Source organism: Chrysochloris asiatica, unplaced genomic scaffold, assembly GCF_000296735.1.
Source record: "Chrysochloris asiatica unplaced genomic scaffold, ChrAsi1.0 scaffold00127, whole genome shotgun sequence".
Lineage (NCBI taxonomy): Eukaryota > Metazoa > Chordata > Mammalia > Afrosoricida > Chrysochloridae > Chrysochloris > Chrysochloris asiatica.
Window position 1 is genome coordinate 2,458,666 of NW_006408645.1, and position 22,593 is coordinate 2,481,258.

Sequence of the window (22,593 nt, forward strand, 5' to 3'; positions counted from 1 at the left end):
CGAGCCCGCGCCGCCCGCCGAGCCCGGGAGCCCGAACCCAGCCGCGGAACCGAGACGGCGGAGGCGCCCGTGGGATGTGGAGATCGCGCCCCCGGGGCCGCTGAGACTGCGCCCAGTGCCCCGAGTCCCGCACCAAGCCGAGCCCACGCCGAGTCGTAGTCGCCCACCCGGGGGCCCGGGCCGGGGAGATCAGCAGGTGAGCAAGCGCCCCTGCGCTGGGCAGCCCCGGCCCAACCAGAGTCCCTCTGCCTGCCGCCGCCCAACTTTCCTCCCCGAGGGCCGGAGCCTGTGCCCCTGCGATTCCCTTCCCCTGCCCCGGGTCGGCGGGCCGCTCCCTCCCCCATCAGTACCCCAGAGGGTGGGAGCGGTGGAAGAAGTGGCTAGATCGGCTTGGCTGGAAGGGATCCCACCCCGGTGGGGCGTCTCTAATCGTTGGGCACCCCCTCCCCTTCCCTTCCCTTCCTGGCTTCCCAGTGCGCTGTCGAGTGCCGGGGGAGGGGGAACTGCAGCCCCGGCTTCCCGGCGGACCCTGGCGCAGGCTCAGGGAGGGTCTGGGATTGGGACCCGGATTCCCGAAGCCGGAGACCCCCAAGGTCAGAGAGGCGGCTAGGCGCGCAGTGAGTGTGATTCCGGAGACCTGGGGGCAATCCGACCAGGGCTGGGAATGGGGGAAGGGGCCAAGTCCCTCTTTCTTTGGACCTAGAGAGCCGTCCGTTAGGCGAGATCTGTGGGCGAGATCTGTGCCCGTCCCCACCGGGAAGAGATCTCTGTGCACCCTGACGAGGGTGAGACTTTGTGTGTCCTGTTTCTTCACACTCAGACCACGAAGAGATATCGATACCCGCTGACGCCCTAATCTGGCCACTTCTTCGATCTCTGGTCTGTGTGCCCTGAAGACGGAGGGACCTCTGTGGTTCCCTAGTGGAGAGATCTCTGTGCGCTGTGATTGAGGAGAGATCTCTGTCCCCGCTCTCTGACCCCGGAGATCCCTGGGCCCTGAATGGAGGCGGCTCTTGTACTCTGTGGTATTTGGTTGCCTTTGGTGGCACCCTGGGAGGAAGTGCAGATGCCCAGCCTTATCGTAGGCGCCAAGAGCTAGTGAGGAGAGGGCTATAGGCCGGGGTTATAGGCCCGCCTTGCAAACACCTGTTGGAAGCCAGCACACAAGCGAAATGGGAAGAATTGATGACTGAGGTTGCAGCGGGAATAGACCTTTAGTGCTTTGAGCCTGGTCTGGAATTGTGAATGGTTGTGGACCGCCTTTTCTTGGGGTCTTGTACTGGAGTTCTATTCAACCAGCTGTTCCGTCGTGCCCCTGAGACCCCAAGCACCTCCCACAGTGAGCCACGACAGCATGGTCCAGACAGGAAAACTGCTTGCCCCCCATCATGCCCGCTCCCTCAACCCTTTCTCCGACCCCCACTATCTATCGGTACACGGAGGGCCCCTGAGCCGCAGAGGCCCAGGCCACTCAACCGCCTTCCTTTTAGAATTGGGTGGGTACCCCGGAGAGGGTAATGGGGCTGAAAGGTGGAAAGAAAGTGGAGCAGGTTGGTTACTCAAGCCACTCTTCTGTCACAAGAATGTGGGGAGGGGAGGGGAGGTGACATCGAGTCAGCACAGACCATGGTAGAATGCCCAGCCCCTGCCGAACCAAGCCTCACTGAAAGTTTAATCTAACCCTATCATGACCACCACATTGTGGAGGGGGAGCTGAGGGTTGGAGAGGGTCAAGGACTTATCCAAGGTCACCTCAAGAGTCAGTGGATCTGAGACACCTTTCAGGGTGAAGATCCTTTTAGCTCTACTTCCTGAGGGCCATATTAGCTTAGAACTGACCAAAGAGAATCTCGACAGAGGAGATCTAGTCCTGGGGTGCCAAGAACCTGTGTGGTATGGGCAGCTGCCATGCCTTTGAGGTGCTGGGCGCCATCTCTGGGTGGTGATCAAGCTCCTCTGGGAAAATTCCAGCATTGACTTACTGACTCAGCGTGGGGACGGAGCTCCTGTGTAGTGATGGGAAACACCACAGACAGCTGGGGGTGTGGAAGCAGAAGAGGCAGGTACTCAGGCAATCCAAGGAAGAGGGAGTCCTAGGGACTGCCTGCCTAGAGCATTAGTAAAGGCCAATCACTGTTCTGTACACTGGAGGTTGGTTCCTGCTGATTCTTGGGAGGGCTATTGGAAGGGTGCACAATGACAGCCGTGTGTTCCTAGAGCCCACTAAGAGAGTCAAGGGTAGCTTTCTAACAAAGTAAACTTCCACTTTGGTTTTGAAGGATGAGTAGGAGTTTGCCAGGTCAGGAAAGTGTGGAAGAGCATTTCAGTTATAAAGACCCATGTGCACATAAACACAGAGATATGAACCAGCACAGTTAGTTCAGTGGCCCATTGGAGTCCAAGGTATGAGGGAGAGCAGAGCAGAAGTTAAAGCCAAGGTCACAGTCAGGGGGGGCCCTTGTAAGCTCTGCTCAGGAATTGGGAACTTATCCTCAGTAATGGTACTAAAAATAGCTAACATTCACTGAGTGTTTTCTGTGGGTCAGGCACCACACTGAGCGCTGTTGTAAGGATCAACTCACTGAACCCTTGTATGGGCACTGCCTAATGGCCATTTTGCAGATGATGAAACTGGAGGCACAGAAAGGTTACATCTCTTGCTCACAGTTATCACCTGCTAAGTAACGGAGCTTTCGTTTGTGCCCACGTAGCCTGTTCTTTGCTCTACCACCTACCCAGGACAGACCCACAGGTCCCGCGAAAACTCTTTCAGTTGAAGGAGACCTAGCAGACAGGGTACCACAGGACAAAACCATCTTCCTTCTCTGTTGAGGAAAATGCTATCCTCCCATGCCTAGCTTTGATGCTAGGTGAGCTGCACTGCCTCATACTACATTCAGTGAGGAAATGAGCAAGTGAAGTTTGTACTGGCAACCTTGATAGAGAACTGATTTGAATCTACAGTGCATCTAAAGAGAAAAGGGTCTGATGTTCAGCAACAAGATCTTGTCTCGACGTAGAAACTTACAGTTCTCAGCACAGGGTATTTGGTGCCATGGCAATGAATTAGATTTGCCTACCCAGGGAGTCCAGAGTCCTGGTGTGGCGCTATGGGTTAATGCACTGGACTGCAAAGTCATTTGAACCACAAGGTCAGTGGTTCAAGCTCACCAGTCACTCCTCGGCAACCCTATATGGGGCTGCTATGGGTCAGAACCGACTTGACAGAACTCAACAACAACCCAGGGAGTCCTTGTGTGGCTCTGTGGGTTAATGCACTGGACTGCAAAGTCTGTTTGGACCACAAGGTCGGTGGTTCAAGCTTACTAGCTGCTCCTTGGAAACCCTATACAGAGGGTCGCTATGGGTCAGAACCCACTTAAACAACAACACCTGGAGTGCTAAGGAGCCCTGTTGGTTTAACAGTTAAGTACTTAATTGCTACCCAAAAAGTTGGCAGTTCCACCAAGGGGTTCTGCATGAGAATGACCTGGTAATTTGCTTTTACAGCGGCTCTAGTAGCATAATGGTTGTGAATTGGCACTGGTAGCGTAGTGGTTATGAATCGGGCTGCTAACCCCAAGGTCAGCAGTTTGAAACTAACAGCTGTTCTGCGAGAGAAAGACGAGGCTTTCTGCTCCGGTAAAGATTTTACAGCCTTGGAAACCCTGTGCAGGGTTGCTATGAGTCGGAACCGACTCCACGGTACTCAACAACAACAACAACATAACCCACTGCCATCAAGTCAATTCTGACTTATGTCAACCCTACAGGCCACAGTCGAACTGCCCCACAGGGTTTCCAAGGCTGTGAATCTTCAAACTGCCCACCTTTCAGTGAACAGCCAAGCACTGAACAGCTTAGAAAACCTATGGGACAGTTCTACTCTATCACATGGGGTCACTCTGACTGGAAATTGACTCCGTGAAACTTAACAACAACAACAGCACAGAGTACAGACTAGTGCTCCTCAACCCTGGTACTATTAGCATCACTCAGAAAGTTTTGGGGTGTTTTTTGTTTGTTTGTTTTTTAAAGCATACCTTTCCCAAGCTGCATCCCTAAAGATTCTAATTCAATTAACTCTGGGTGGAACCTCACTATCAGTAGTTTTAAAAGTGCTGAGGTGATTCTGATGTGCCACTAGGGTCAAAAACCACAGGTATAGAAGGAAGATGAGAGAAAAGGGTTGAGTCCAGAGTCCTGAGGAACTCCAACAGCTGAAAAGGCAGACATCTGTAGTGGGGGCTGAGTGAAGTGGGAGGCAAACCAGGAGTGAGAGAGGCCACAGAAAGCAAGGAAAATGCACAATCCAACAAGGAGGGAGAACCAGCCACCTATTTCTTTTCTGCTGAAATAGTTAAGTTCTAAGCAGTGTTCATGGATAAATTAAAAAATAAATACAAGATTATTTCAAAAGAAGTGTGCATTATTAGACTGAGCAACAGCGAGACTGCTGATGACCTGGGCAAGGGAATTTGCCTCTGGTGCACACAGAATGTGCTGCCTAACACGGACGAATCATTCATTGCTGATAAATAAATGAATGAATGACTTGGTGGGAATGGAAGCCAGTTCAGAGTGGGCTGAGGAGTCAGCAGGAGGTGAGGAAGTGGAGACAGCAAGTGTAGACAGCTCTTTCAAAGAGTTTGATGGTTGAAGAGAGAAGAGAGATAGAGGAGAGCTAGGAGGGGGTAGGGTCAAGGGAGTGTTGTTGGGAGAGTCTGAAGTGGACACTACACATGTGTGTCCATGTGGTGCATCCATGTTTGAATGCTTATAGGAAAGACGCTTTTCCTCCAGGGCAAGGGGCCCGAGGGTTGTGAGTCTGTGGGGTCTATAGAGTCTGAAGTTGCTATGGCTTGTCCAGTGGGCCAGTCAGGGAGACCCCAGATGAGATGACCTGTGTATGGATCTCTAAGAGGGAGATTTTGATGGCACGAACTGGGATTCCTGGTGGACATAGAGGGAAGGAAGGGTAGAGGGGCTTTCCCCTGAGGAGAGAAACATGTCCCAGAAAATAGTGTTTCAGGATAAGTAGTGTAGAAGAGGTACACAGGATAATATAGAGTAAAGGAACTGCAACTAAAGTTCTGTGTCTGAAGGGATGGAGGCAGAGCCCGCAGGCATTCTGCAGACAGAAGTTGCTGCAGGAGGGAGCAGAGTGGCCACAGGGAGGTGGAGACTGTGAACTGCATCTGGGACTGGGCACACACACACACACACTGCCCTCTGCCCACTCACATTGGCCTGAGGCAGGGACCACAGGCAGAGCTCAGCCTGAGCTGGTAGAGGAGACGTTGGAAAGGGACATTCAGCACCTACTCTGTGCCTTGGAAGATTCTAGAATGTGTACACGACAGATAAGATAACTTCTCTAATGAAATTTACATTCTAGTGGGCTGAGACAGACTGGATATCACTAAACAAATAGATATGGAAGATAATTTTAGATAGTGAGCAATGCTCCAGAGGAAATACAGAGGGATGGTATGACAGAGATAAGAGCTAGAGGAACGCTAGACCAAGGAGCCCTGGTGGCTCAATGGTTGCTGAGCTAAAGGTTGATGGTTTGAGCCCACCAGCAGCTCCAGAGTTTAAAAAAAGACCTGGAGATCTGCACCCATAAAGATTCCAGTCTAGGAAACTCTATGGGACAATTCTGCTCGGTCACGTCACAGTGTACAGTCAGGGAATGCCTTTTGAAGGAAGTAACTGAAATGAGACTGGAGTGACAAGATACATCTAAGGAGATCTGGAGGGAAAAAAAAAAAAGTTAAAGAAGGAACCTCAAGTGCAAAGGCCCTGAGGCAAGAACAAGTTCCCTGGTAGAGCAGAGAGAATGGAGGAAGGGCAAAGTTCCATGCCTGCATTTCCATCCCCACCCCACTGAGGAAATTCCCCTTCAGACTGCCCCTTATATTACATACTGCTTATACCACTGGCCTCGGGCTGGCAACGGTTCGTGGGGACGTGACTATTTTTAGACATAACTCTCCTCTCCATGGGCCTAGAACATACCGTGTCTTTTTAATATGATCAATATGGAATGAGCACTATTTATAGAGACCCCACGTCAATTCCAGAGGCCTGAGACCCCCAAATGAGGGAAGGAGTCTAGGTCTTGGCCTTTTAAGAGGTAGGGGGAACCAGAGCTCACCCCCACCCCATGAGTCATAACTTTGAGGCCCATCTAACTCATAGATTCTTTGAAACTTGTATCACCTGTGTTGCTTAGCTGACCCTCAGCCCATCACTGCAGAGTCACAGCCATGGGCTGGGGATCCAAATGCCCCAAGATTTTTCCCATCTTCTTTTCCTAAAAGGAAACCAGGTATGCTCCCAAGCCTAACAGAAAGCTTATTTGGGATTTTTCAAATGAGAGTCCAAGGGAACAATTCATCAACCTCTCTTTCCCATTCCTCTCTCTATTGGCTATTCTGGAGCACTGGAAAAGAAATGAGGCCCCCTCGAGCCACTCAGGCTCATCCCATGGGGCAGTGGGAGACAGGGAGGATACAAGGTTGGAGTTGGGAGCTCAGTGTAACCCAGAGCAGCCTGCGTGGAGGATGCAGGAATGAAACCTGGCCTTAGCTGATGCAAAGCACTTGGAGAGGTGAAAGGGATCAAATCAGATCTCCAAGCCTCTTGTTGGAAGAAAATGTTTATGCTAGAGGCTTAAGTTCTTTCACTTCCTCTCCTCTTCTGGCGGAATCTCCCAGGGAAACAGTGGAAAGTTGTGTCCCACAAGGGTATTAGCTGAGTGAAAGGAAGGAGCTGCTCTCACTTCCTTTCACGGTTGTCTGCAAAGGTTCCCCACCCACTAGGAGAGCCTTTTTCATCTCTGGCCAGCCTGTCCCTACAGGCTCAAGGTCACACAGGGATGCAGGAGGAGCTGAACGGTGTCTCCCCGGCCAGCCTAGCCTGGCCCAGGCAGCAGCTTATACTGTACTCTCAGGGAATGGATTTCTAGCAGTTGAAAGGCTGACATCAGGAGGCTAGTAAACGCCTTTCTGGCAGGTATTGATTCCTGGAAGACCTGTGTGAAGGAAGGCCTGGTTCAAGATGCAGTTTTCAGAGACAGCAGGGGTCATTTGGCTTCTGGAACCAAATCACTTCTCAGGCTGGAGTAGTCCCCCTTGCCCCGGCCAGGCTGGGAGGTACCCTGGAAGGAGCTAAGGTAGGAGGAAAATCAGATCATGGGAGGGGCCAACCTAGCCCAATCCATAGTTCCTGGATGGTCATCAAAGCTCCAACCCCATCCCCTCAAAACCAAGGTTCCGGCCCTCAGCTACCCAGCCTCTGAGTCAATGCCCACAGAACTCTGTCAGCCCCAGAGTCCATTTCCTGTGGAGTCCAGGGCCCTACCCAAGGGACACTCCGCTGATGTGGGAGTGCAAGGAGGCCCAGGGACAGAGCCCAGACTTGAGAGCAGAAGAAGGGGATAGGAACCCGTTCGACCATGTACACGCACCAACTCCACCCCGTGCTGGGTCACAAGTAGCAGACTGCCAGTTAAATAAAGTGACAGTATAGTTGCCAACAAAACTGGAAACCCCAGGAAGCCCCCACTTGCTTGTTGAGCCTAGTGCCTATTAGATGTATAATTGCTGAGCTTCCGTTTCAGGAAATATCAGAGGGAAGGAGAGAAAAGCTCCCACAGAATCCCTTGGGGACTTCCCCATTGCACACAGGTAACTGGACCTCACCTTTTATTATTGGATTAATGTGCACAGGTACCTTAGGTGGCTCTTACCAGCAAATAAAAGCATTCTGCTAAGTAAAAACAACCTGACACACACACACACAAAAAAAAACCCCAGATGACATGAGATCCATGAGAGGCTCTAGAATAGGTTCAGGTCATCTGCAGTGATGGGCATCAGAACAGCTGACAGGAAGATGCAGAAAGGAACTTTCTGGGCTGATGGAAATTGTTCTCTATCTTAATTGGGGTGACAGTTTGTATACATTTGTCAAAAGTCATCCAACTGTACACCTAAAACTGGTGCATTTTATGGATGTAAATTATACCTATAAGTCCTAAGGTGGCACTGTGGGTTAATGCGCCGGGCCACAAGGTCGATCTGAACTACAAAGTCGGCAGTTCAAGCTCTCCAGCCGCTTCTCAGAAACCCTATACAGGGTCACTATGGGCTGGAACCAACTCGGCGGCACTTAACAACAACAAATTATACCGCGACTTTAAAAAGAGTATTAGAGGAAAAGGACTGAACGTTGACTATATTGTGTCATGGGTACTTTGGTTGGTGGTTGTTTGCCCAGGAGTCTATTCCGACTCAGAGTGATCCTGTACAGGGTTTACAAGGCAGCAGAAAGCCTCATCTTTCTCCGGCGGAGCAGCTGGTAGATCTAAACTGCTGGTTTTGACATTAGCAGCGCAACTCATAACCCACTATGGTGATAGAGCTCTTTCACGGGCACTTGAGCACTATAGATATTTGGAATTGGCTTCTTTTCCTCTGGCGGCTATGAAGGTAGGCCTCCCAACATCCTCTTGGGGTATTTCTGTCTCCCTCAGTGCACACAGTAGGTGCCCCATAAATACCTCGGTTGCCATGACATCTGCACCGTTCCCCAACATGCCTTTCTCATTTTTCAACCCAAGTATTGAGAAAAATGAGTTGGAAGGAACGGGCCAGAGAGAGACCTAGGCTGCTGACTGCTATCTCGTGTGCCCCTTTCTGCCAAGTGGGTAATCGTGGCCTGATTATGTGTGTTGTGCATATCCTGGGTCTGGGTCAAGACCACCCCTGGGTGACTGAACCAGTTCTCCAAGTACTGACCCCTCCATTTAAGGGGAACAAGGAAGACTCAGGCTTCGTTAGTAGGATGTGCTGCACACCTTGTGGGGACCCCCAGGATGATCTGGGGAGTTCACAATACCCTAGGCGTGGCACTGAACCCTGCTGAGCATTTGTTGAGAGGCCTTAGTTCAAATCTCAACCCTGATCTCCATCCTTACAGCCGAGGAAGGGGGAGGAAATGAAAAAGCAGTGGGGCTGGGAGCTCCTTTAGGGAACCTGGTAGTCAGCCCCTCGACTCCTCACCTCTGGAGGAAGGGGGCCAGTGTCATCCCCGCCAAGGGAACTTCAGCACCACAAGCTGGTAAGGTTTTCCTGCCAGCTGAATTAGCCTCGGCTTCAGCCTGGGTGTTGAAATAAATGAAATGCAAATGGATGTAAATGAGGGCATCCCCGGCTTCTGGGGTAGGCGTGTTCTGCGGAAGGGAGGAGCGGGATTCTGCGGGACTGTTCCAGATGGCTGGAGGCGGAGATGGGAATAGAGGAGGAATGCCTCTCAGGCTCTCCCCCTCCTGAGGACCAGCTTCAGACAGGACTGGGTTAATGCCTCTAAAGCCTCAAAGGAGTGCTGTCTACAGGGAGCATGTTAGCTGAGGCCCGTGAAAATGTGTGCCTTTGATCTGGGAGCAGGGACCTGAATACCCAGGTCAGGAGCACCAACTGGCTCCCCCACTGAGCCTTTGTGCAAGGGGGGCGGTACCCTGGAGAGCCAGGATTGTGCAGACAATTGCCTGGGCGGGTGGACTGTCCTAAAACATGGTGTTGGTGCCCCCCACCACCGGCACCATCCCTTCCCTGAGCTAAAGCCTCCTCAACCACCCACAACCACTGCCTCAGCCACTTCTCAGGCCAAAGCAGGTGGAGTTCTTTTAGGGTTTAGGGCCTGGTGGCTGGAAACCTAGGATAGTACCATCCAATAATTAATATCAAATACAAATCATTGTTGTTGTTATTGTTAAATGCCACTGAGTCAGTTCCGACTCATAGTGACCCTATGTAGGGTTTCCGAGGCTTTAAATCTTAGTGGGAGCAGAAAATCTCATCTTTCTACTAAGAAGTGACTAGTGGGCTGTAACCACAGACTTTATGGTTCATTCCAAGCCCAGTGCTTATCAAATAGAGCCACCATGCTCCCTCCCACCAATGCAATTAAAATTTTTCGAGTAGCCACCTTTTAAAGTATAAAAAGAAACAGGTGAAATTAGTTTTCTTGTATTTTATTTAACCCAGTGTCTTTGGTAGTGTGGTTATGAATCAGGCTGTTAACCTCAAGGTTGGCAGTTCGAAACTAACAGCCGTTCCGTGCAAGAAAGATGAGACTTTCTGCTTCTGTAAGTATTTACAGCCTCGGAAACCCTACATAGGGTCACTATGAGTACAGGGTCGCTATGAGTCAGAACCGAGTCCACGGCACACAACAACAACAGCTTCCAAAATGATACTATTTTAGCATGTAAATATTATTTTTAGATTAATGGAATTTTATGTATTCCTCTGTGTGCTCATAAGCCTTCTAAAGAGAGTACAGTGACTCCTCATGATAAACACTGAACTGCGAGCCACAGAATCCGCAGTTCGCGCCCACCAGCCGCTCTGTGGGAGAACGAGGCTTTCTGCTCCCACCTCAAAATTTTAAAAAGCCTCGGAAACCCTATACAGGGTCACTGTAGGTCATACCAACTCGGAGCCAGTTAACAAAAACACACCTTCTAAAGCCAAGGCCAACTCAGTTGCCTTCCAGTCGATTCTGACTCATTGTGCCCCTGTTGGAGAGAGTAGAAGGAACTGCCTCATAGGGTTTCCTAAGCTGTAATCTTCATGGAGTCAGACCAACACGTCTTTCTCTCAGAGTGGATGACCTTTTGGTTAGCAGCCCAGTGCTTAAGCACTGTGCCACCAGTGCTCCTGTTGTTGTTGTTAAGTGCCGTCGAGTTGGTTCTGACCCATAGCGACCCTGTACAGGGTTTCCGAGGCTGTAAATCTTTACGGGAGCAGAAAGCCTCATCTTTCTCCTGCGGAGCAGATGGTAGTTTCGAACTGCTGACCTTGAGGCTCGCAGCCTGATTCGTAACCACTACGCTAGCAGACCAATGCTCTTAAGCCTTCCAAATCCAGTGTGTATTTTACAACAGCATACTGAATTCGGACTAAACCAATAAATCAATAAACCAATCCTTGTTCTCGCTGAGTCAATGTCAGCTCATGGCCACCCCACGTGTGACAGAAAAGAACTGCCTCCTAGGGTTTTCAGTGCCTAGTAGTTCAGTACAAACCATTTATACCCAGGCACCATGAATTTCAACTGTTGCTGTTAAGTGCTCTGTAGAGTCAGTTACGATCCAGAGCAACCCTGTATAGGGTTTCCAAGGAGTGACTAGTGAGCTTGAACCACCCACTTTACGGTTCAAACCGACTTTGAAGCCCAATGCATTAACCCGAAGCGCCACAGCAGCCCCTTTAGGGCTGACCAAAGCCAACTCTTACCTTGGCGTGGGGATCACAGACACACTCAGCCGGTTGGTGGGCTACAAATAAACTGTGACCTTTCTCCCAGCTGTCTGTACTCTAAGGTGGGAGGCTACCTAGCACAGCTGCTAGCTTCACATGCAGATGGAGGCTTATTTACTTAACCTCTCAATGCATCAAGTTTCCCATCTGTAATATGGGATCATAATCAGTCTTCTTTATAGGATGAAATAAGGTGATCCACAGAAGCACTGAGCACAAAGCCAGGCTTATAAATGAGCACATGATAGTACAAGAAATTATCCTTATTCAGTGCTCACCCCGTTATAGTTGGGAAATGGAGCTCCATGGTCATAGTATGGGCTAGTGGCTGGGTAAGGAAGATTCATTTGTCTTTCATTCATTCATTCATTCATTCATTCATTCATTCATTCAGCACACCCTCTGGGCACCTCTGATGTTGCCTAGCCCGGCTTTGGGAGCTCAGGGCACAAACCAAGGAAAAGACAGACATGGCAGTTGGCTACTGGACCTTGGGATGACGCAGGTATGAAGTGGACTGGGAGCAGAGCAGAGAAGGAGCCGCAGGCTGGCCAGGCTGCTTTATCAGAAGAGGGTCTTCTGAGCTGGATCTCTTAGGATAATAATAATATGACAATAATAACATTGACTGACATTCATTGAGCATGTTCTGTTTTCATTCATTTATGCATCTCAACAACCCTATGAAATAGGTACCTATGACCTGAGCCCCATTTTCCCAACATCACCCCATGTTCTTCATCCCAAGATGATAGTAGAAAAGTATTCTGAGAACTGATTTGTAGGATCATGTACACAGTGGATGCTCATTAAATGTTTGATGAGTACAATAAGTCTATGAGTTAGCATGTTAATTAATTAACGTGTTTTCCTCCAGAAAGAAATGCAGTTGTAGTGAAAGAAGACCGGAAGTCTTAATGGGGGATTTGCAGGCAGTGAGACCCCAGAGTGAAAGAGGTTCCTAGCTCTCATATCAGTATTTTGGGCCCTGTAGGTCACCTCTGGTGCAAACAGTTATATGCTCAGCGGCTAATTGAAAGGTAGGAGGGTCAAGTCCCCCCTGGGGCATCTCAGTAGAAACACCTGACACACTACTTCCGAAAAATCAACCACTGAAATTTACATGGAGCACAATTCTGCTGCGAAACACATGGGGTCCACACAATTTGGAATTGTTGACTTAACTGCAGTGTCCCGCTCCCCCTTTTGCAGTCCCTTCCCGCCTTCTCCAGGGTGCTGATGCATGTCTGGCATGTCGCCTTAGAATCGGAGCCTCTGAAACACAAAATGTGAAGAATATTCTTTGCCATGTCAATTTATGCAATGGGCTCTGTGGAAGTGGTTCCCAGGCTCCCTAGAACATATTTTCAGGCTTTCTCAGCTCAGGATGACTCTCTGCTTGTAGACTGGGGTGACCTCGAGTAGGCACACCCACCTTCCAGGTACTCCTTCCACCTGCCCCTCAATCCCAAAGCAAGGCTGCAGGAGAGGGTGTGGATACCCTCCACTGCCCAACAGGGACACTCACAGATGAACACAGGGCCACACGCCCTACATTCAGGTTGATGGGGACAGACACCGCCAGGGTGGTAGAAGCAGCACGTATGGAGTAGCTGGGAACAGGAGTGGTAGCCTGGGAGCCCTGCCCTGGTCTAGTAGGTGAGGATGCCTGTCTCAGTGGCAGTGGGCATACAGGAAGCCATGCATGGGGGTCGTAAGGGGATTGAAGCCACTGTCAGGAGAAACTTCACAGTTGCTCCTGTTAACTTAGGAGCCCAAGGGACTTAAGGAGAGATGTGCTAAGTAACTGATGACCCTGGGTCAGGATGAAGTGCAGGGTCCCTAGAACTCAAGTAAACCCGGCAGTACAGGGGAAACTGGCTAGAAGAAGCTGCCCTAAGTGAGGGGACAGAGTCGTGAGGTGCTGGCCTATTGAGGTATAGTGGGGTCCAGCCTCTCCTGCATGTTGAGATGGAGCCCCTGCTCAGGGGTTGTGTCCTCTCCAGCCTTCCACTGACAAGCTGGGGGCCTGGTCTCCTATGTCTCGGGGTATGACTATGCTGAACGCATCCTCAGACCACCCCTGGCATCCTGGAAACCCTGCAGCCAAGATTTAGCTAGGCTTGGCCACAGCAGGGCGTGGGCCCTGAGCTCCCGAAGGAAGAGCAGAGTCCGAACCAGGTGCAGGCCTCCAGGAAACAAGAGAGAAAACAGATCCTGTGGGGGCCCAGAGACAAAGGGCACTCTTGGCGGGTTTACTTTGGAACCTGAGGCTCACTGGGTGACTGCTGGTGAACAGAGACTTCATTTGGAGTCTGGTTTCAGCACCTCCCCTGGGTGGCCCTGGAGGGAGAAACCACTGGGCCCTGACGGCATGAGGGCTGTGCAGGAGGCCAGCTGTGTTGAGACCCTTCCTAGGACCCAGGGCTCTTGATCAGGGCTTGGGACAGAGAGGGTGGGAGGGGCATGGTAAGTGCTTAGACACAAGAGTCCAGATACCTGTCCTCCTCTGCCACCTCTCACCCTCAGCTCCAGCTCTAAGCCAAGTCTCACTGGATGCACAACAGAATTTCTCAGGCCCAAGGGGCTGGGCTCCCAAGACAAGGTTGCCTCCTGGGAGACGCTTCGGTGCTGCACCTCTATCTCTGCCCAGAGACTTTGAGTGAAGCTGAGATCCGTTCCTGTGGGGCACAGCCAGAGCATCAGACCTTCCAGAAAGGACTCTGGGATCACCTCATCCCTTGTCCTGGATTTTCAGAGGAGTAAACTTGGGGGCGGTGTGGTGCTGTGGGTTAATGCACCAGACTGCAAAGCTGTTTGAAATGCAAGGTCGGTGGTTCAAGCTCACCAGCTGCTCCTTGAAAACCCTATACAGGGTCGCTATGGGTCAGAATCAACTCGACAGCACTAAACAACAACAAACTTGGCAAGTAGAGGAAGGGATAGGTTTACTTAGAATCCCCCAGGTCAGCATCTCAGCAGGTCTTAATTTTTTTCTGAAGTCAGACGAAGACCACTTCAGACTCATACTTTTCAAGATAAAATAAAATGTGGAGGATTCAAAAGGAGACTAATTATACTAAAACATAGCTATCCATGCTTAGAAACGAATTCCTGTTCGAGTCGTATGAGTATCTCTTTATCAAGATATTTAATAATAAGAGATCAAGCAAAGGGTATGATCATAAGAACTATAATTTGAAGTAGTGAGGAACATTCATTGTATTTCAGAAATACCTGCAGGAATTGTAATGGGATACAGAGATAGCTGCAGTTTCTTTTGGTCGTAGGTACTGCTGATATTTCAGGTTTGTTACATACGTGTGTCTATAATTGAAGGAAATACTGGATTTCAGTGAGAAATTAATGAGAAGCAGATGTAATTTCCCCCTGAATTCTTTCCCCATCCCTACAAGGGGCCTGTTAAGAGCCCCTGAAGTACATAAACAAGTAAAACTAATCTGTGCTCCCAACAGTCAGGAGAGCAGTGAGCCGTGGCGGAGGAATAGAGTGATAATGGGAAGTCCAAGTCTAGGGGTCTAAGCAGCTGATTCTGACTCATGGGGACTTGGTGTGTGTGAGAGAGTAGAACTGTGCTCCTCAGGGTTTTGGTGACTGATTTTTCAGAAGCAGATTGCCAGGCATTTCTTCTGAGGTGCCCCTGGATCGATTTGAACCACCGACCTTTCTATCAGCAGCCAAGTTCCCTAACCATTTGTATCACTCAGGGACTCCTAAGAGTAATCTATTTCTTGGTCTGGGTGCTCCTTGCCCAGTGTGTTCAGGTTTTGAAAAGCCACCCAACCTGTACATTCCTGATGGTGGTGGTATATGTCCTGGAGTCGATTCTGACTCTTAGCGACCCTGCAGAGAGTTTCCGAGGCTGTAAATCTTTACGGGAGCAGAAAGCCTCATCTTTTTCCCACTGGATAGCTGGTAGTTTTGAACAACAGACCTTGAGGTTAACAGCCCTGCTCATAATCACTACAGTACCAGAGCCCCTTTACATTCTTGATCTATGCACCAAATTGCATGAATGTTGCTGTTAAATGCCATCAAGTCAGTTCTGACTCATAGCAACCCTGTATAGGGTTTCTGAGGAGCGGCTGGTGAGTTTGAACCACCAGCCTTGCAGCTCAAACTGACCTTGTAGTCCAGTGCTTATCCTACAGCGCCATACCAGGACTGCATGGATAGTAGACTTCTGTACAATTAGTTTTTAATTGTGATTTAGAGCACATTGGTTCTATAAAACTAACAATGCTAGTCAAACACACATGCAGAAGAAGTACATACGAGTGTGAACACACCCACACGCTCATTCTGCTGTGTGGAGCAGTGAGCACCTGCAGGTCCCTAGGCGAACAGGCACAGATGGGTACAGTGAGACAGAGAACACTGCTTTAAGGAGATCATTACAAGTAAGAGAGGTGGCTTCCTGATATGACACAGCCAGTGATGGCTCACAGTGAGGAGAGCTGCCTTGCACGGACTGGATCACCTCCCCCACCCCCCCACCTAGCAACTTGGTGTGGCGCTGTAGGATTAGCACTGGACTGCGAACCACAAGGTCAGTAGTTCAAATCCACCAGCTGTTCCTTAGAAACCCTATACAGGGTCACTATGAGTCAGAACCGACTCAATGATACTTAGCAACAGTAATAAAAGGAATAATGACTTTATTGGGGTTTGGGGGTTTTTTGGTTGTTGTTGTTAAAAAAGCAAAACAAAAAAAAATTGCTATAATCTCAAAGAATACAAGCAATGAAGAAAGTTGAAAATTATCCAAGTTTCCCACTCAGCATTACGGTCGTCTGTCTGCTCACTCAGAGATCAAGGTAGACAGGGAAGTGCTTTTATAAAATGGGGATCCACATCTGCACCTAGTATTTGCAACAGATGTGCTCCTCTAGCCTTGTTTGAATGAAACAGAAGAGAAAGACAGTTGGCATGTTCTTAAAGTGTTCGTCTAGAGACCTCTCTCCTACATTCCATGCTGCTCCCTGCCCCCACCCCCTGGGACCAGAGGTGCCTTCTGAGGCCTGGTTGTGTTGTGTTTGCTCACTGTTTACCTGTCACTTGGCCAGGTGCCAACTTCACATCACTCCATGATACTTGGAGCCTGAGCTCTTTGTGGACCGTGTATGGGGTTGGTGACAAACGGCAGCTCATTGGGGTCATGGGTGACTCGTGTGATCAGTGCTGACCCTTGGTTGATAGAAAGGGACTCTCTCCTGGCAGAGAGATATAACAGGTGTCCACTCTGCCCTCTTAAACTGGTGCCCAGCCATTCCCGGTTTGATGTGGTCATTAACAGTGTCGCCTCCTGGTTGGTGTCAGTCGCTGGCTGTTGGTACCACATCCTGTGCTGGGGGGGGTGGGGCAGTTGTGGAGCACATTCTTCTGCCTTGGTGTCATAGGCCAGCATGTTCACACCAGGCCCCGAGTCATCAGAGGCCACCAGGGCCACAAGTCCCCAGTTCAGCATCACACACAGGAGCTGGTGAGATGTCCTAGTTGATGATGGTCACCATTTTCCGGCTCTGCTGTCACTTGGGACTCGCTCTCTTGTTTGTTCTGATTCAGGAGTTGAGGAGCGCAGGACGTATGAAGAGCCAGGGATGCTCTGTCAGCATTTCCCATCTTTGGAAGCAGATGGTTGTAGGGAGGGTGCTATACCATGGGGATGCCTTTGCAGTCCTCTCTGCAGGCACTGCGGCAGCTGTGGACACTGGAGTGCCAACATCTGGATGACAGCTGCAAAGTTGTTAACCAGCTGTTTCTGAAAGCCCACAGGATTGCCTGAGTATCGTTTGGGGCAGCCACAGGTGCCTCATCAGTTCCCACTTTCCAATCAGATATTGACACCTCATGTGCCCTGAGTGAAGTCTGGGCACCTTCACTCATGCAGTTGGAATGTTCCCCACACTCAGGCTGGGAACCTGCCTGTAAAAGAAGCCCTGAGTTTGGATGAGGCCCACGGGGCCTCTGGCCACATTCCATACAGCTCCAGCGTTCCCTATGGAAGGGGCAGGCGTGAGGGGAGGGCAGCACTTGGTACCTTCTGATACCCCACATAGTCTTTATCATCCATTCACTCACGTAGTCATGTTTAGGACCAGCTCTGCCAGGGATTTGGGATAAAAAAAGTAGAAGGCCTTTCTCTACCCCAAGGAGTGTCCCACCTCAGCCCAGGGTGTGTTGGCACCGGTTGTGAGAAGTGTCTCCAGGCATGATAACTAAGGAGCCAAAAGTCTCCTTTGGGGTTGAGCGGACCTGTATGAAAGTGTTTCAGTGACTCAGGCCTTGTTGTCTTCTTGCATACAGACATGATTCTTGGGATGTTTAGAAAGGGAAGAGTGACCTCCTGCAAGGTCCTGTTCAGACTCCACTGCTTGCAGGCACTGGGTTTATACATGTTTGTGTCGGCCAGTTGTGCCTGTCTGTGTCCTTTGTAAACCATGTCCATCTGTCTGTCTACCAGCACAGACATTCCCAGCGGTCGAGACCACCCAGTCCCTTGGTCTTGCATTCAGACTCACGTCTGTTGTCTGTGTATCTTCCAGCCTCCCCACAGGCAGCGTGAGGAGAGCCCGTGCCCCAGAAGCAGGATGAGAAGATGGCACACTTCCTGTTACCTCGGGGCACCAGCAGCTTCCGCAGGTTCACCCGGGAGTCCCTGGCGGCCATCGAGAAGCGCATGGTGGAGAAACAAGCCCGTAGCTCGGCTGCCTCGCAGGAGAGCCGAGATGGGCTGCCCGAGGAAGAGACGCCCCGGCCCCAGCTGGACCTGCAAGCCTCCAAGAAGCTGCCGGATCTCTATGGCAACCCACCTCGCGAGCTCATTGGGGAGCCCCTGGAAGACCTGGACCCCTTCTACAACACCCAAAAGGTGATGCCGCCCACCCTTCCATGCAGCAGACAGGGAGATGAGCTCTGTTTGGGCGGGTGCCCCTGAGCTTTGAGGGAATGAGTCATGAATGATTTACATTCCAGTCACCTCAATTTTGGAGTCCCAAAACATGAGGCAGGAACTAGGCAGACTGAGAGGCTGGCTTAGTGCTGTGAAGAAAAGGCAGGACAGTCACAATTGCAATCTTGCCCTCTTGTGGAGTAGCTACTTTGAGGCTGTCTGTGGTTAGATTTTTTTACCCCTAGAGGACTTCTTGAGGTCCCCTGGTGTATGAGTTAGAGTCAGGCTCTGGGTCTTGCCTGATGAGTGTGGGGTTCCCCTCTCCTTCCTAGTTGAGGACAGCGTGTACCTCCCACACCCCACCCATCTGGGAGCGTGGAAAACTCACCAGGGGTTGACCGAGCCAGGGTGGCTCAGGCTGGGCCTCAGCAACCTCGTCTCTGCACTTTGTTAGGTAGCAGTAGGCGGGCCCAGGACGGCCAGTGGGAAATCCTACAGGGTGGAGGGGCAGCAACTGCTCGAGGGGTGTTCTGCCTCTGTCCCTCCTGGTTGTGAGGACAGGAGGTGCCTTCTGACTGGGTCAGGGTGACTTGGGCATTCTCTCAGCATGAATTAGACTCAGGTGGCAAATCCCTCCCATCTGAGACCCCTGGCCTAGCCACGTCTCTCAGGATCCTGTGGCTCAATCCTACTCCCCACCAGTTGAAGGGCACACGGGACCCCTCAACCAGCTCTCTGGGCCTCACTGCTGAAAGAAGGTGGATTTGAATTTGGGTGAGGCTGGTACCAAGGAGGGCAGTGATCACATGACTGCAGTTAGTACCAGGCTGAGGAAGCACCTGAGGGCAGGCACAGGTTTGTGTGAGGGTGTGTCCCAGTGTGTGTCACTGTGTGTGGGAGCACAAGAGCCTGAGGATGGGCGTAGAAGACACACAAGTGTGTGTGTGTGTGTGTGTGTGTGTGTGTGTGTGTGTTTTTGTAGGTAAAACACCACCCCACACCTCAGTCCCTAGGTAAATGCAGGAAAAGAAAACTCATCCTTTTCCCTGCTTCAGGTGACTCCATTAAGGCCAAGGTCAGAGGTTGGGGTGACAGTTGGGTGCAAGATAGGCTGATAGTCACATTTAGGTCATGGTTGGTCACAGATGAAATAAGAATTGGGGTTGGGGTTATTGTGTATGGTGTGAGGCTGGGAGGTAATTCAAGTGGAGTTCTCTGGGATCCGGTAGGAGTCATGGTCAGGCGGGGACTCAGGTACTGGACTGAGCATTTAGAGGCTGGGGGCAGTTCAGGTTGGGAAGAGTCAGGGTCCTACCTCTTCTGTCCTTGAGTCCATCAGGAATGTTGGAACAGTGGGCCCTAAGTGTGATTCTGACCTCTAGCCTTCTGGGTCTCCTTCCTACCCCTCTGTTCCCAAAGACTGCTTTGGGCCTCAGTGCTCACCGGATGTGCAGTGGCTCTGCCTCCAGCGCTCGGTGTCTACTCCCATGCGCTTCTGTGCCATGTAGACAGTCTTCTGGAAGCCTGGGGAGGGAGCCCATGATCGCTTCAGGGGCAGACAGTAGGTCGTTTCCTCTGATCTGGGCTGGACCTGTCATGTGTCCTGGATGTCTACATTTACCTCATCCCTACCCCTGCAGCCATACATCTTGCCCCATGACCCAGCTCCCCCAGTCCCCAGTGTACCTGGTGGGGAGAAGGGGGAGGAGGTAGCATCAGTCAGCTTGGCCTCTCTGGTCTCTGCTGTGACATGTGGGTCATGAAAGACTCCTTCTTGTCAGAAATGCAAATTCTAAAACTAAACTACATCTCTATCAACCTGCCTTCCCCTAAATCTTACCTCACCCTATTCCACCATAGTAGCAGTGAGTGTCCACTGAGCCCTATGCTGGCTGCTCCCCTCTGCCTAGCTCATCCCTTGTTCCGTCTCTTCCTCCCACCCCACGCGACAGTCAGGGCCCTCACCTAACACCCTTTCTGTCCACAGACCTTCATCGTGCTGAACAGAGGCAAGACCATCTTCCGGTTCAGTGCCACCAACGCCTTGTATGTCCTCAGTCCCTTCCACCCCATCCGGAGAGCCGCTGTGAAGATTCTGGTTCATTCATATCCTTTGCAACTCACCACTATTGAGTGCACCGTCTCCTTCCTGTCCCCATCCTAGTTTAGGGCTGAGGGTGGTACTGATGCCCCGCAGGGGTCCTCAGGCAGGTAGCACAGTGGTCACTGGGAGCTGGATAGAAATGCAGACTCTCCGATCCTACCCCAGATGGTCAGAGCCAGCATCTGCATTTGAACTAACTCCCCAGAGGTTCCTAGTCACATGACTGTTCGGGAAACTTGCTCCGAGTCTTCAGGAAGAAGACATCCTAGAAGTTAGATGACTGAGGATCCTGGAAGAAATGAGGCTTGTGGCTGCTTCCCTGGCTCCGAATATCACCTCCCACTGCACTCCCTGAGCCCTCCACCCCACACCCACTGGCAGGGACCTGCAAACAGGTTGCCCGTGACCCCGCTGAGGAAAAGCCATTTCCCAATAGAGAGACCTCCAGTTGATTCACACGTGGGCATCTTCCAAGGGAAGCAACACTTAATTTTGATTAGGCGTTGACAAAATGTTTGCAGTTTCAGAGTCTCTCAAAGAACTCTGCTTAGCATTAAATTATATAAAACCACAGCCTAAAAATGCTGCAGTTTGCAATGATACCATATAATAAGAGACATGGATCTGTCTGGAGTCCCTAGGATGCTTTGAGCCTGGGGGGCCACTTTGCCTCCCCCATGCCTTTGCTCATCCTACTTCTTGTTCAGGCAGGGAGTGAGAATGGGTGGGGGGCACTTAATCATGGTTCTTTGGGAGGGAACCTCTCAGGGAGAGGCCAGAGGCCTTAGTGTCCGTGGCAATGCCTGGGCAGCCCCGTCTTGGACTGTGGCCACCAAGATGGATGCACACACAGTCTGCCCCGCTGCTAATTTCATCAGTGCCGCTGGGCTCAGGGCTCAACAGCATGACTAGTTATGGCTCTGCTGGGCTGGCCCGACAGGGCTCCCCAGGGGCCCCTCAGCTCCCTCCTCTGGCTAGGCTTTTTTCTAATGCCAAGACAAAGACTTCACCCAGTAATCTGTGGGCAAGGGCAGGAGGCTTCAGAAAAACAGTTACCCAGTGAGCTTTGGTGAACCTTAGACCAGATGGCTGCTGACAGATGAGGAGCTTTTTCAGTCCAGGGAGGGATGGAGTATGCTCCTTTAAGGCACCACTGCCCTCCCCTACTCCCCAATGCCTAGTCCTGAACACAGGGAGACTTAAAGGCGCTCCCTGTCTGATTTGTTAACTGCCTGAAGATACACAGGGAGAGCATCCAACCACACTTCTGTTCTTCTCTCCTCCAGCTCGCTCCTGCCTGTTTCATAGATCTCTGTCACGTGTCTGTGTCTGGGGGCCATCCCACATGCAGGTGCCCACTGTGTATCAAGAGGGTGGTCTCAGTTGGGGCAGACAGCATGGCGAGGAGATAGACTTGGGGGCCAGTTCTGTTTTACTTTGCGAAGTATGAGGTTCTAGATTTCACTCTGAGCCATTCTGCAACTGCTGCCAATCTCACTGTAGGTGTCGTCCACTTTGCTGAGGACAGCACAGCTCTTGCCTCCCTTGGGGATTTTCCAGCCCTCTATGAGTACGGTGGGGTCCTGGTATGGCGCTGTGGGTTAATGCATTGCACTGTAAAGCTGTCTGAACCACCAAGTTGACGGTTCAAGCTCACCGCCATTCCTTGGAAACCCGGTACTTGGTCGCCATGGGTCGGAACCGACTCGATGTCACTTAACAACAGTAAGTGAGTACGGTACTATAGGATAAGCTCTGGATTGCTAACCACGAGATCAGCAGTTCAAACCCTCCAGGTGCTCCTCAAAAACCCTTTACAGGGTTGCTATGAGTCTGAATTGACTTTAACCCACCGTGAGTGAAAAGTCAGCCACACAAGTAGTTAGCATTCCTGCCAGAGTGTGGCCACAGCCTGGGGAGAAGCACATGAGAGCAGGTGGGGAGGACTTTCAGTCTGAGCCTCACTGCAAGGGCGGAGCCTCCCTGGAAGCATCCTCCAGCTCTCACCTGGGGCTTCTCCTCCAGTATCTAACCAACCTGGCACTGTTTGGCAGCCAGGGCAGCCTCCAGGGATACAGCCACAGCCCCAGGGTTCCTGCAAGGCCATGGGCTAGGCTGTGGGTGAATAAGAGGCCACAGACGCAGGTGGGCAAGGGAGATGGTGGGGGCTCTGGAGTCCCCAGCCTGAGTAAACGGTGCACTGAACTGTAACTCTGAGGCTGTGAGGTACTGCTTCTACCTGG

General features: G+C 51.1%; 1 protein-coding gene across 9 annotated transcripts in view; it reads left to right on the top strand.

The window, feature by feature from the left end:
- Positions 1-51: 51 nt before the first annotated feature.
- The window catches only part of SCN5A (sodium channel, voltage-gated, type V, alpha subunit), a 116,375-nt gene continuing 93,833 nt past the window's right edge, over positions 52-22,593 (top strand). For 4 of the 9 annotated variants that reach the window (XM_006869134.1, XM_006869137.1, XM_006869133.1 and 1 more), the window contains exons 1-3: positions 53-196; positions 17,900-18,225; positions 20,234-20,352. In XM_006869134.1, the coding sequence (XP_006869196.1) occupies positions 17,953-18,225; positions 20,234-20,352 (392 nt within the window). In that variant the 5' untranslated portion in view covers positions 53-196; positions 17,900-17,952. Of the gene's footprint in view, positions 197-17,899; positions 18,226-20,233; positions 20,353-22,593 lie in introns of those variants that run through there. The other 5 variants (XM_006869136.1, XM_006869138.1, XM_006869140.1 and 2 more) reach the window with 2 other exon arrangements.